Here is a 14,942-nt window from a genome sequence, read left to right on the forward strand (position 1 = left end):
TCCGTGTTCGATTTCATTTGGTCCGGATAGTCAACTGCTCCCTTTCATCTCCTCAAATACAATTTAAGGAAAAAATATTCAGTTCGGGTAATGAAGTTCAACAAAGTAGCTCTTGGAACTGCTCTGGAATTGTCAAAATCGACATAGTATCTTTTATCAAATTTCTAAAGAAAAATGTAACAATTAAAGGTACTTAATGTCAACAATGTCGCGGCTTAAGAAATATTCAACAAAGAAAAGTTGGCTAGTTAATAAAAAAGATTTTTATTGGTTACAAGCGTAAAGTTGAGGCCTGTTATCCAATTACAATGGATTTCCGTACACGTCATTTGTGTCGAGACGCTTGAAAATTTCAACCAATCAGAAACATCCTTCCTCTATAAATAGAAACCCATAGGCCTTTCGGTCCCATTCGTTGGCGGTTTTTAACTATGGCGCGTACCAAGCAGACCGCTCGCAAGTCCACCGGCGGCAAGGCCCCGCGCAAGCAGCTGGCCACCAAGGCCGCCCGCAAGAGCGCCCCGGCTACCGGCGGCGTGAAGAAGCCGCACCGCTACCGGCCCGGCACCGTGGCGCTGCGCGAGATCCGGCGCTACCAGAAGTCGACGGAGCTGCTGATCCGCAAGCTGCCGTTCCAGCGCCTGGTGCGCGAGATCGCGCAGGACTTCAAGACCGACCTGCGCTTCCAGAGCTCGGCCGTCATGGCCTTGCAGGAGGCGAGCGAGGCCTACCTGGTGGGTCTGTTTGAGGACACCAACCTGTGCGCCATACACGCCAAGCGTGTTACCATCATGCCCAAGGACATCCAGCTGGCCCGCCGTATCCGTGGCGAGAGGGCTTAATTTTCTTTTTAGAAAGTCATAAAACCAACCCAAAGGCTCTTTTCAGAGCCACCTACACCTTTCTATTTAAAGTGCTGTTCCATAGGTTTGGCGGGGTGTGTCTAAAATGGTTAGAAATCCCTCCGTAATAACTACTTCGTCACTGTAATGCTCCACTGGTGATAAAGAGCAGTGGAACGTTAATTTATGCTGGAGTGAATCCTATCCTTAAGGCTCCTCTGCTCTAACAGGTGTTGGCAAATGCCAGTTCATTTGGTTCCTTAAGCATACTGGGGGCAATGATAAAGCATTAGTTGGCTATTACGTTTGCAGAACAGGCTTGTGCCTAGTTCTAAGTATCCAAGCACCAGGCAATCCTATCCTGAGTTAGCTGTTGCTTCCCATGGTTACAGATACATCTGACTACCTCTATTTTGACATAAGGCCAAGGACTGTTATATTCAGAATAGGTGGATTGAATAATTTAAGCAGGTATATAAAACAGGTTTTATTCTCACTTGAGAGCTGTGTACCTAAGCCCAATCGACCCGTGGAGAAGAGGACGGAACATTCCCCTCGGTTTATTTCCTGTTTTGAATGAGGTCCATAAGCTTTTTATCTCATGGGTTAATCCTGTTTATCAGCATAGCAAATTTTGCTCTTGTACTCCTGGCCTGGTCTGGGCTAGGGCCGGAAAGGCTTGGGTGAGGGAGTCCTGACATCAGTTTATCACTAAGCTCATTACTAAGGACATTCACTGCGGCTCCGAGACCAGGGTGCTGAAGGTGGTTCTGGACAGCGTACAAAGCACAAGTCTTACAGTCGCAAACTGTAAGTGGTCCAAGCACTCTGGACAGAAGGCCAGCATTTGCAAAAGGGTCTTTTCAGGGGTACCCACTTTAAGAATTCTAGTGTAACCTAAGGGATCAGGTTAAAGGAATGAGGGTTTCCTTAGTGTTTCTGTATGTATCTACTCTATCAACAAACTGGTCAAAGGTAGCTAACCATTTAACCCTTTTGAAATCATTTGCTTTCTTGTTGACAGCATCTTGAGTAGCCTTGTTTCATTCTATAGTGATGTTCCTTAGACTTGCCATGCACTGTGCTGGCAGTTGTAGAATAAATCCTTAGGGTATTTACTGTGTATGTTAAATACTCCCACAGTTTGCTACTAAGATTGTCAAATGTAACTTTCTTCCCTTTTGTTCAGACAGTGGAATTTAGCACCACTAAGCACTAACCTAAACTCACTTATTAGATATGTATCCTTGTCCTGCGGGTCTTTAGTCCCAGCACTTGGGTAGCAGAGGCAGAGAGGCCACAGATCCCAGTTGTAGGCCGGCATAGCCTATGGATTTAGTTCAAGGCCAGCCAAGGCTACATAGAGAGACACTGTTTACTAAGAAACAAATACAGTTCCTCATCTTTCTCAATGTGATGTTTACAGTAAATAAAGGAGCCAGTGAAATACCATCTTAAGAGGAACAGACAGTAGTATCTAGGGAGGACATGGAATGTTCTATGTGACACTTACTTGTTTTAATCTTGTCATTAAAAGTGAGGTGAGGGTAATATAGTTCAGTTGGAAGAGGCCTACACTAGCCCCACGCTAGCCCTACACAAGCACTGGGGAAGAGTAAAACTTGCTTGGATCTTATGTTGCCTTAAGTGTATGTAAGGAGTACCTTACTTAGCCCAGTTCAGCCTCCCACATTGAGTCTTCTGTCCCCATCGCCATTTTGAGCTTTAGGGACAGGGAAAGAACGCGAAGGTCGAGAAATGCAAGCAACTCCTTATGACAAAGTGGGTGGCCCTAAAAAGGGCCTTTGAAGTTGTGAATAAGTTTAAGTTCATTCAGCCCCCAAAACCGTAGAGGGTGCGGCCCTGGCGCTTGAGCGCGTAGACCACGTCCATGGCGGTGACGGTCTTGCGCTTGGCGTGCTCCGTGTAGGTGACGGCGTCGCGGATCACGTTATCCAGGAACACCTTCAGCACCCCGCGGGTCTCCTCGTAGATCAGGCCGGAGATGCGCTTCACTCCTCCGCGCCGGGCCAGGCGGCGGATGGCGGGCTTGGTGATGCCCTGGATGTTGTCGCGCAGGACCTTGCGGTGGCGCTTGGCGCCGCCTTTGCCGAGACCCTTGCCACCTTTGCCGCGACCAGACATGTTGCTGAGACAACTGGAGAGATTTGAAGTTACGCCGGCGCCCTCTACAGCTGCTATATATATGACGATTGCGGACCTTTTAGAGGACTGAAAAGGCGCGGGCGGGAAGGTGCTCCTGTACCCGCCCTTCTACCTCACTGGCTGACTCCTGATGGAAGGCTCGGGCGAGGGGGGGGGGGGGGGATAAGAGTTTTCAGCTTTCCTCTTGGAGTTCTTAGTCACTAGTTTGTGTCATACAGGAGCCTACTTGTAGGTTCTGACAGCCGAAAATTTATAACCCTTCTAGCCACTCATTTGTAAAGAAGGAGGTTGTAGCCACTTATCCACAGTACTGGATATATTATAATAAGATTACCTTTTAACAGGAGGATTTATGAAAATACTAAGTCTAAAATTTTGTAAGCATTATGAAATCTCGTTTGTTATTTCTCCCAGCATTTCTCAGAGGCCTGCACACAGCTCTGTTTTAAAATCTCTACAAGAGGGTGCTAGTATTGGTCGAATATATACTATTTCCCATCTTACAAGATGCTATTTGAATTGGAAGATGGCGACTTGCTCTGGGTTGGAGATCTAATCCTTTTAATAAACGCTAGGATTGCTGGGGGAAGATTTTGTGTCTCATGGCCTTTACTTTTTAGCCTCTAGTTCCGCTGTGAGCCCTATCCTTGTCTAGACACAGGTCATCCTGAAGACGTGCTTTGGCTAGTGCTTGTGTAAGATGTTTCTATGGTAAGAGCAGAGAAAACAATTTAAGGTAGCTTAGTACTCAGGATGTGCTTGGGACTTAGCTTACCCCAGTCAACCCACTGAGCTCTCCTATGCTTCTTCCCAGAAACTCAACAGTCATCCACTTTAAATAGCAGAATGCCAAAACTGTGTGAGAATGGCGAGTTTAAATAGCACAGTGGCGTCCTCTCCCCATCTAAGGAAGGAACCCAAAGGACACTTATGAAGAAAATAAATCCAGGCCGAGGGGTGCGATGTGACATCAGCAAAGCATTCCAGCTGAGCAGCTATATCCCAGTTGCATTGACCTTGCCCTGACACGTTAACCACAGTTTTATTTATCTCTATTGTGGATGGGAATGGACTGCACACTGGAGACCAGGCCTTTCTAAAAACGGAGAACTTTGAATACTCTTCAAGTGTGCAGGATGCTGTTCAGCTTCCACACACAATTAAAAGATATTTCAGAGGGGAGAGAGAAGGCAGGGGAGGGGAGATTTAAATATCTGAAAGTGCTCATTTTGGGAAATGATCGTTTGTACTGGAATGTGGGTTTCAAGTTGCCAGGGTCCTCATGTCATGTCAACAGGAAGGGGTATCAAATTGATATCCCTAACTTCTCACAGACCCTTTGAGCACATTTGACTCAATTAAATTTGTCTTCTTCCTTTTATTATTATTGTTTCCTTGCTACTTATTATTGTCTACTGAAGTGTCTTCTTCCCCTTCTACATGTTTTTTTTTCCCTTTTTTTCTTTTGCTACCTATCTTATTAGTACTCTTCTTTTCCTTCTCAGAGTTTGGTTTTTTTTGTGTAGCCATAGCTGTCCTGGAACTTGCTCTGTAGCCTGGCCTCAAATTTCAGAGATGATTCTGCTTCTGTCTCCCAGGTACTGGGATTAATGGCAAGGACCACTGCAACCAGGTTGTTTTTTTATTTTATACAGCCACCCCTTCCTGTAGATTTTAAAGCTTCTAGGTATTAGAATGCCCAAGAACATGCCCTGTAGAATAACCCATGAGACTGTTATCTCTAGGCTGTGTGGTAATGGTGTGCATTTGTGTGTAAGTGTGTGTGCTTATCTAACAGAATGGAGAGGACAAAGCCATAAGTTTCACGGCAATACCATATCTTAGGGATTTTTATCACCTGTTTTTAATCTCTACAAAAATTGTGCAAGCCTTACTACGGAAAATAACCTGCTGTTTTTCAGGATGCAATTATATTTTGGAGTCAAGACCAATATTACATTAGTGATGTTAGCCTCCAAAGTAATGACTGGAAATGAGTTAAGCTGCGTATGGGCTCAAGTTTCTGGTTCCCCAGCTAGTCACTTTTCCAGGAACCTTGTTCTTGCTGCAGTTTTCATACTGACTTTAAAATGTTTGAGTCCTTCAATGGATACAACTCGCTAATTCTTTTGCTTGTGACAGTATTATATATGTAATATATGTAACAAGCTCAGCAGCTATTAAGAGATAAAAAAACAGATTTTTCTTTCCAATTCTGCTTATTTTCAATATTAAAATTCAAATTATTTTAAAAATAGGATATATGTAGAGAACGCTATATGTATTGGCAAGGGGAAACAGCTGTCCAACACAGTGTCCTGAGACAGCGTGTATAACACAGCTGTGTGACAGTGCACCCTAAACACAGAATGAGTTGTCAAATCAGTTTACATGTCACTGTTCTTCAGTCCCAGTCGCTAAACTTGTTCTTTTTTGACCCAGGTATCTTTTTCTAAAGTGTGGGAGTTGGTCTCCACTTCTCTGCTGAATCTGAAAAATATGTGCTTTTGAGTAGTTGATCTATAAGAGGGATGGAACAGATTCATCTTGCCTCCAGAAAATGGCTAAATCACTAAAACATGAAAACCAGATGGAAATTACACAATGGTATCTCAAATACCTTAATAACCCAATCGATATTTTCTACAATAATCATTTCCCCGGCACGCACAACTTTCCTATCTAGTGCCAATTCCTACAGCTTGGTGCAGATAGCCCTGGGACCTTCTGTGTTGTTGCTTTCTCGAAAAATGCAAATTTCCCTACTTATTTCCGTGAAAAAAAGTTATTCCACAGAGTTCTGAAAGGATAAGAATGTGCACAACTATGTCCCGAAACAAAAGTTTGTTAATGACTGCGAGAGAAATAGTATTTTTAAGGAAAACCTTAAACTTTTCCCAATTTTCGTCAAGTTTGAAAGAGAGTTGGGGCAATCAGAGAAGTTTCAGAGTGCTGATTTTGAACATAACTCTACAAATTAAGGCAAGAATGTAGCCTACAGGCTCCCGGATCAGATTCCCCCAAGTCCTTAATTATTTCGTGCCCATATTTCATATATTTTTATTCTTTTTTGAGGTGCAACAAACACAGCCACACGGCAAAGCTGAAGAGCCTTTCGCTCGCAGCGCGGCGCACGGCGCACAGCGCAGGGAACCAATCACCACGCAGCTTCTCTCTATATAAACCCAGAGCCTGCCGCACTAGGAACAACCCTCTCCGACTGTTTGTTCTTACTTTTTGCTTTACAAGTAAGGCCTGAAGCATGTCTGAGACCGCTCCCGCGGCGCCCGCTGCTCCTGCGCCTGTGGAGAAAACACCTGTGAAGAAGAAGGCGAAGAAGACCGGCGCCGCTGCTGGGAAGCGCAAGGCGTCCGGACCCCCGGTGTCCGAGCTCATCACCAAGGCTGTGGCCGCCTCCAAGGAGCGCAGCGGCGTGTCCCTGGCCGCGCTCAAGAAGGCGCTGGCGGCGGCGGGATACGATGTGGAGAAGAACAACAGCCGCATCAAGTTGGGGCTGAAGAGCCTGGTGAGCAAGGGCACCCTGGTGCAGACCAAGGGCACCGGCGCCTCCGGCTCCTTCAAACTCAACAAGAAGGCGGCTTCTGGGGAGGCCAAGCCCAAGGCTAAGAAGGCAGGCGCTGCCAAGGCGAAGAAGCCTGCGGGCGCAGCCAAGAAGCCCAAGAAGGCGACCGGTGCTGCCACACCCAAGAAGGCCGCCAAGAAGACCCCGAAGAAAGCGAAGAAGCCCGCGGCGGCTGCTGGTGCCAAGAAAGTTTCCAAGAGCCCGAAGAAGGTGAAGGCGGCTAAGCCCAAGAAGGCAGCGAAGAGTCCGGCCAAGGCCAAGGCTCCCAAGGCTAAGGCTGCGAAGCCTAAAGCCACTAAGCCAAAGGCTACCAAGGCAAAGAAGGCCGCCCCTCGCAAGAAGTAGAGTGGCGCATCCTGCTTTGAAAATCTCAAACGGCTCTTTTCAGAGCCACCCACAGATCTCATTCAAAAGAGCTGAGCCTTTCCTGGTAATGTTATTTTAGGTTCTAGTTCCTAGTACGTCAGCTTTCTCCGTCTGTGTGGTCCGAAGCAGTTAAGTGGCTTTTACGGGTGGCGTGGGTAAATGCAGTCTGGAAGCCCTGTTAATTTTGGCGTAGTTGCGTCACCTTTTTTTTCCTGTCTGTAAGCAGAGCTTGGCGGGAAGTTCTAGTGCCTAGGCGTGGGAATGCACAGGGGGCTCTGGCAAGCCAACCTGACAACAGGCTGCAGGTCCTGAAGTTTTACTTTCCAATCTATACAATCCGTGGTTTTGAGAGTTAACCAACCAGACCGCCCTTTCAGTCATGGTTGTGAAACGTTGCACCAATCAGAGATTGTGATATTAAGGTTTACGTTTATGTGCTGGGACGCTGACTTTTTTTTAATGTGCCCGCCCCCCGTGGGTCACCTCAGAGCTCTGGGATTCTGTCCTAAGAGTGTGAGAGCCTGACATGTTTTTAAGTTTTGTGTTTGCGGAGAAATTGCAGGAGCTCCAATTTCCTAAGTAGTTAGCTGCCCTCAGAGTTGTTGGGACTGATCACATTGTCGCTTTAAGTGTGGAAGCTTTCCTAATACCCTGGTGCTTTTTAGTCAAGAAACCGAACATCATTGGCATGTCTGCACGTTCCTTCCACATACATTGTTCTGAGCTTATCTGTTCTCCCTTATATGGTGAGCAGACCAGTAAGACAGAACTTGAAGGAAAAGCCATTTTGGAAGGTTTGGTTTGCAGCTTGCCTTCTCAAATTCGGGCATACAAAACAAAGCAAAACAAACACACAAACACCAAATCAGCATACCCAGCAGAAAGCTGATCTAGATTTGGAGGATGAAGTATTGAAATTTGTGTGTGTGTGTGTGTGTGTGTGTCTCGTTTGTGTACATGGGGGGGTCAATTTCATTTCATCCAGATGATGTAAGAATTTTGCAGTTGTTAAACTGAGCTTTTGGTAGGAGGAAATTATGTAGCACTTTAAAAATATTTTTACATTTTGTGTGTGTGTGTGTGTGTGTGTGTGTGTGTGCTCGTGTGTAGGTCAGAGGACAACCTGCAACATTCAGCTGTCTTCCCCTATGTGGGTTGCTGTTCTGGAAGCAAGCACCTGTTACAAGCATCACATCTGTTGTATCCTTATAAGTCTACATTTCAATCTAGCATTTCCTTCAGAGGAAAGTGGGTAAAGGACCTTGTAGCCAATCCCAAAGACCAGAGTTCAATTCTTGGACTCATATAATAGAAGAACACAGGCTCCTAAAACAAGTGTTTTGACTCCCACAGGCAAATGCTAGTGTAGTTAACCCCTTCTTCCATCCCTACTCCAGATAAGGTAAAGACACTGAATTTAATTTTCTCATAATTAAAAAAAAATTTAAAGGATAGGTAGCTTCCTACTACATTTTAAGTGCCTATTACATCAGAAGGGGATGTGTAATCGGATGCTTGTGGAATACTGTACAGTTACTGTATCTGCAAATGAAGTCCATGTTATGCATGTTCCTTCCACCTGCTGCTGGAGTAGATTATCTGATGGTGCTAAAGAATTCCCAGTAAATACACAGGTAAAATAGGATCATAGTCGCCACTTTTCTTATCACGCATACTCTTAAGTTCTTCTTTTTTAAGTTCTATCAGCTCTTCAGCCGGTTTATTTATTTTTAAGACAACATACTACGCAGCCCTGCTAGAACAAGGCCTCAAAAAAAATTGGCTTAAGACTCAGTTATTCCTCCCCACGGAAATCTTTAGTAAAAGGCGAAAGATTTATACGATCTGAAGAGGAACCAGAGTATACTCTTAAGTTCTTAAAGGTCATTGTCTTAATGTGTGTTCAGCTTTACCACAGCCATTCCCATTGACTGCACAACAGAAAAGGAAGTTGTGGACTGTGGGGCAGGTCCCCAGGGGGAGAAGACCCCCAGGAGATGGAGGCTCATCTTTCTCAAGTTTCCCTTTACTTTGTCCATGTATTTGATTAAATTTCCAAAATCCCATGAACTGAATTAGAATATTGTCTGATATTGATTGAATTTAGAGATTTAATGTAAATATGTCAATATCCATTAAAACGTTTATGAACACAATGGGGATTTTTTTCTGATCTTGAACTCTATGGTCTAATTTCTTACCATCTCACTTCTCTTACATGCCACTTCAAATTTAGGAGTCCATAAAAACAGAAAAATATCAATGTGTGAAATGTCAATATTATTATGTGTGAATGGGTTAGAAAATGCAGGAAAATAACGAAATGGAATTTTTGATTTTTTTTGCATATTTGCAATCATTTCTGTGAGATAAAGTTATTAGCTATTTATGGATTATCTCTTTCCTTAACTATCATCGAGGGCCATTTTTGTGAAAAATTATCATAATAACGAAAGCCTTTTTAACAAATGAAGTGTCTTGTAGTTTTACATAATAAAACACTGATAGGGTCAGGATTCTAGGGGACCTGCATCTTCCTTATTGTAAGACCACACTTAGATCTCAATGCATAGGAAGGAATATTCACACATGCACTACTCATGATTTGTTTAGTAATCTGTAGTCTAAGGGCTATCGTATGACTGGCTCAGGTGCAATGCTTGAGGCCTTTGGTGATTTTGAATCCTTCTGAAACAACAGGAGAGATAACACGGAGACAAGCACCAGCATCATTATATCAGAAAAGGGACTTGGTGTCTGATCAGAGGGGCAACACTAAACTTGTGAAGACTGACTGTCCTAATTTTCCCACCCTGTGCAACCAGCTGGGTAAAGGAATGGTGGAGGGTCAGTCTTTAGAATGCTACCCAACTTGCTGTCCTTTCACATCATCCTGACATTACAAACACAGCTTAAAAATTCAATTTCTAGGAAGAAAAAAAAAAAAAAAAAAAAAAAAAAGAAAAAAAAAAAAAAAAAAAGAAAAGAAAAGAAAGAAAAAAAAGAAAAGAAAAAAAGGAAACAACAAAAAGACACCATTTTAAGTTCCTGCATTTGAGAGTCAGAGCTCCTTAAACCATTTACCACTGTGTACAATTATGATTGTAGGAAAGGAATATAATTTACTTCCAGTATACTGTGTGAAGAAATCTAGCCATATCTGTTCCCAGTACTTCTCTGCCCCTGTGTTACATTTTTTTCCTGGGTATGGACACAACTCTTTAGGTGGTAATTCTTCATTTTGATTTACTTTTGGACAAGGGAGGTTTGTAGAGTTTTAAAAATCATCATCATCGTCATCATCATCATTATGATTCTTACTGTTATTGCTAGCAGCAAGACTTAAAAAGGTTGATGCAGATGAATGTTTTAGCAGTTATTGCTTACTTTGGGAAAAATAGCTAGGTCTGGTTTTCTTGCATTGAAGAAGGGATATTCTAGTTTTTAAACCTCGCTTTGGGAGGAGATGGAGAAAGGAAAGTGTTGAAGGTAAGAAGTTTTATTTCTGAAGCTGCTTCTGAGACTTACCTTATTATGTTATTTTGAAATTAAAAATTATTTTATTTTGAGACAGGGTTTCATTATGTACCCTGGGATGGATATATATGTAACTTCTGATATAGAACTTGTTGGCTTTTAGCTAATAGAGATCAACCTGCCTTTGCTTACCAGTCTTGGGATGAAAAGCTTCATTTTGAATTTTGGGACAAATCTCTCTTAGTTCATGGTAGACTCAAACTTGATATATAGCCAAGGATAATCTTTAATTTCTGGTCTGTTTTCCTTAACTTCCCAAGTTTTGGGATTTCAGGCATCTGTTACCTTGCACATCTTCTGAGACTTTAATTTTTGGGTTTTAAAAGAAAATTTATACTTGTAATCCTGAAATGATTATACAACATTCTGTAGCACTTACTCCATGTCACATAGATTTCTTATCTTTTAGATAAAGTATCAGAGTGTATGCACTGCCTGTGTGTATGGGCTGATGAATAGCCCTGTTATAGTTATTAGTTTTCATAAATTTCAATGTGGCAGAAAATATTTAAAATTGGAAATACTTACAATGTCAGTTTTTTTTTAAATGAGAATTTCAGCTTCCAGAATAAAAGCCTGAACTTAAAAAAAAAAAGAATCATTTATGTTATCCATATGGGTACACTGTCACTGTCTTCAGACACACCTGAAGAGGGCATTGGATCCCATTACAGGTGTTTGTGAGCCACCATGTGGTTGTGGGGAATTGAACTTCACCACTGTAAGTGTTCTTAACTCCCAAAACTATCTCTCTAGTCCCAAAGCTGGACATTTTGAAGGTACATTTTTCTATTATTACATGTTGAAAATAAAGTAATAAAGTGTTATCAATAAAAAAATAACTGAATTGAGTAATATAGGAGATACTTTAAAATGTTCTTATGAGTTGTTTTTGGGTTTTAAAAAGGTACATATATAAAATTCACCTGTGATCCTAATTGATTTATTTCAAGCTTTGTTTTTAAAGCGTTTGAATATCAACTATGATGTTTATTGGTTGTCAAGATTGGCATTAAGTTTAGAAGCAATTGAAGTCTGGCGTCATCTCTGATAGGATCAGCTTCTGAGTCCACCTTCTACTTACTATTCGGAGGAGGGGGAAAGGAGGGAGGGAGATATCAGGGTTTTTAAAAATCTCATTGGGAGAAATCTATCTCCTTTTTGCCAGAGGAATGAAATTGTGTTCTAACTCTGGCCTTGGGTAGAAACATGGCATTCTAATTTTGGCTAAAGTTTAGAACATTCTTAGTCATCACTTTGCTAGGAGAATCCTCCAGCCGCCCTCCCATCCCCCACGACCAAAAAAGCTCATTATCCTGAGGATAGGTTAAAGACCTTGGGAAAAATAATTATCGCCTTAGTGGGATAATGTACTTACATGCTCTAGGAGTAGGATCTTTAGGATAATGTTTTCTGTTGCATTTTCTAAGCTCTAACTCAAAAAGGATAAATTCTCATCTTCCCCTTTTCTCTTTCTGTTTTTTTTTTTCTTTCCCCAAGTCTCACTGTACATTCCTGGCTTGACCTGAACTTTCTACCTAGACCTGCCTGTCTCTGCTGGCCAAGGGGGTGGGGGTGGGGGTGGGGGTGGGGGTGGGAATCTCAAGTGGGTGGAAGATTGAATTAAACTCATATACTACCGTATTTTTTTCTATAATTATTGGCCACAGATCAGAATTCCAAACCTGTTTGAAATTGATACTAACAGATTCTGTTTCCTCTGAATCTTCTCTATCTTCTTCACAGCTGCTTGTCAACTCCGGCAGTTTATTCTGATTTCTGGGACACTAATTAAAAGGGCATGGTTATTTTCTTCCTAGTATCAATTTCTTCCTCTTTAAATATCAGTCAAGATTTATAAGCTTTCTTGCTGTCTTTTATGTTGTTAGGTAAACTATAACAAATGGTTCTTGTCCTTCCGAGTCTTTTGATAGAAAAATTTTTAAGGTCAGGATTCTGTTATGGAACTTGCTGCAGTAGGAATAGGCTGGTTAACCCAAGAGGCCTGCCGGTCTCCTGGGTGCTGGGATTATAGGTGTGAACCACCACACCCTACTACATTCTAAGACCAAGAATCAAAGGTAGTTTAATCTTTGTTACACCTTCAAAATATTAAACTTGGCTAGATAGTAAGCATTGCCGTATAATGCCAGTACTCGGGAAGGTATCAAATAAATAGAACTAAGCCAATGAAGAGGCCTTAAGCCCAGAGCAAGATCTGAGTTCGAAACCCCGGAGACCAGAATAGTGTTTTGAAAATAACTAACAAAGATTTAAAAAGTGGAAAAGGCAACCCAGTGTACACACAGGTCAAATATAACAACTCAATATTGAAACACTGTTAAGTTTTGCTGACTTCAACTGTGATACATTGTAACCCACAATCCTGAGAAAATAAGATGCCTAGCTGCTTCAGGCCTACTTCAATACACCCTTGTCAACTCTAGTTAGAAGCAGACCTGGCTTCCAAATGCAGGAAACCTCGGTCGCTACTGCACCGCAAGGTCAAGGAAGACTAAAATCAAGCTAACAAGCAGGGAACCCTGTAAAAACCGCACTACAGCATCTCTTGTAGATAATGGAGGTGGCTCTTAAAAGAGCCTTTGCAATTTACACTATATGCCAATGTAGAAAACGAACTTAAGCCCTCTCCCCGCGGATGCGGCGAGCCAGCTGGATGTCCTTGGGCATGATGGTGACACGCTTGGCGTGGATGGCGCACAGGTTGGTGTCCTCAAACAGACCCACCAGGTAGGCCTCGCTCGCCTCCTGCAGGGCCATGACGGCCGAGCTCTGGAAGCGCAGGTCGGTCTTGAAGTCCTGCGCGATCTCGCGCACCAGGCGCTGGAACGGCAGCTTGCGGATCAGCAGCTCGGTCGACTTCTGGTAGCGCCGGATCTCGCGCAGCGCCACGGTGCCGGGCCGGTAGCGGTGCGGCTTCTTCACGCCGCCGGTGGCCGGGGCGCTCTTGCGGGCGGCCTTGGTGGCCAGCTGCTTGCGCGGGGCCTTGCCGCCGGTGGACTTGCGAGCGGTCTGCTTGGTGCGGGCCATGGTAGACAAGGAAAAATCTGGTGCAGAGCTGTACCGCCGCTGCTATTTATACTGGAAATGCGTCGCTCTGATTGGATCCTGGCCAGCAACACTCGGGCTTCCGTCGGAATTTGCGGAAGTGCACCTAGGCATCTACGATTGGCTGATTTTTTGTAGTGCAATTTTTTGATTGGTAAATATCCAATCGTAATTCCGCTCCCTTCCATAGTCTCTAAACGGTTGTTTGTGACACACTTAAGTCCGGAGATATTTCACCGACGAACGTTATTCGTGTCGTCTTCCGGTTGTGAACTTGACTTATTGTACACAAAGCTGTTCCCAGATCAACGTGTTCCAAAATTCTAGTGAAACCATTTCCCTGCTTCGCCTATTTTTCTGCTAGTTATTTCTCATACACATATCTGGAAGTTGCTAACGCGTTTTATCTGGCGTCGACAACCTGCCAGGAGCCAGGCTGATTCCCCCCTCCAGGTTCCCCGAACCATGCTCACCTACGGAAAACTTACCGTACCTATTAACTTCCGCGCTTTAGTGTTACAGAAAAGAGAATTGTAGTCTATGTGTTTAAAGTGTAAATTAAATTTTTTTCAAGAGATTTCACGGTCACTTTGATTTGTTCTGAAGCCGAGAAACTACTCCAAACCTCGAAGAAAATGGCGGTGCGGTGTTTCTGATTGAACTTTCTGACATCACAAAGGTTTTGACGTTTCTTTCTGTGTAGACCTAAGTCTCAGAGGCAAATGATACGTAGTTCTTGCCCACGTTGAATTTTCCTTATTTTCAGGCATAAACGGGACACTGGCAGCTCATTTGCAAATTAAAACATGCTCGGTTAATAGCAAGTATATATATATATATATATAAAAAATTCAGAGGTACAAAAGTAACCTAGTGATACCCATGCAGCCTACATTATCCTCCCTTCTAAAACAGTCATTTCTTTCAGCCTCCTCAAAAGCTTTTAAGAAATTTCGTCCAATCAGAGTTTAGATTGGTACCTCCTATTTTGCATATTCCTGCAATGTCCAGTGGGAAAAAAATCTCAATACTTTTCTGTCAGTTTACCAGATCTAAAGCATATGTGTGTGTTTATCACATATATATGTATATATGATTTTACTTTTCAAACATCTTGTCATAGTATTGGGAGACATGCCTATTAGTTTTAAATTCGGAAACTGTAGTTGAGGAGATAGAAAGGTTTAAAAATTTGCTAATAACCACCAACACTTGTTCAAGTTAGTCCCAAAGTGAATAAACATAACTGAATGTTTTTGCTTAATAATAGGTTATTTCCCCCTATAACCTTTCTTTCACTTTGACCTGTTTCTGTTTACATTTTATTCAGATAGAATGTTAGCCTACTATACTAATCATCTATTTTGTATAACAGGTTT

General features: G+C 42.8%; 4 protein-coding genes across 4 annotated transcripts; 2 read left to right on the forward strand and 2 right to left on the reverse strand.

Annotated features, from left to right (window-relative positions):
• Positions 1-431: 431 nt before the first annotated feature.
• On the forward strand, positions 432-842 carry LOC308421806 (histone H3.2; the record flags this gene model as incomplete). The annotated part of the gene is made up of 1 exon (XM_080918258.1): positions 432-842. The coding sequence occupies one exon, from the start codon at positions 432-434 to the stop codon at positions 840-842; it is 411 nt and encodes a 136-aa protein (XP_080774384.1).
• Positions 843-2,675: 1,833 nt separating this feature from the next.
• Positions 2,676-2,987, reverse strand: LOC308421818 (histone H4-like; the record flags this gene model as incomplete). The annotated part of the gene is made up of 1 exon (XM_080918274.1): positions 2,676-2,987. The coding sequence occupies one exon, from the start codon at positions 2,985-2,987 to the stop codon at positions 2,676-2,678; it is 312 nt and encodes a 103-aa protein (XP_080774400.1).
• Positions 2,988-6,247: 3,260 nt separating this feature from the next.
• Positions 6,248-9,113, forward strand: LOC308421801 (histone H1.3-like). The gene has a single exon (XM_080918254.1). The coding sequence runs from the start codon at positions 6,271-6,273 to the stop codon at positions 6,934-6,936; it is 666 nt and encodes a 221-aa protein (XP_080774380.1). The 5' UTR covers positions 6,248-6,270; the 3' UTR covers positions 6,937-9,113.
• Positions 9,114-13,134: 4,021 nt separating this feature from the next.
• LOC308421804 (histone H3.2) lies at positions 13,135-13,545 on the reverse strand (the record flags this gene model as incomplete). Its single annotated transcript, XM_080918256.1, has 1 exon — positions 13,135-13,545. One exon carries the CDS (start codon positions 13,543-13,545, stop codon positions 13,135-13,137), a length of 411 nt encoding a protein of 136 aa, XP_080774382.1.
• Between the last annotated feature and the right edge of the window lie 1,397 nt (positions 13,546-14,942).

This window comes from Micromys minutus (assembly GCF_963924665.1).
Source record: "Micromys minutus genome assembly, chromosome: 6".
NCBI classification, from domain to species: Eukaryota; Metazoa; Chordata; class Mammalia; order Rodentia; family Muridae; genus Micromys; species Micromys minutus.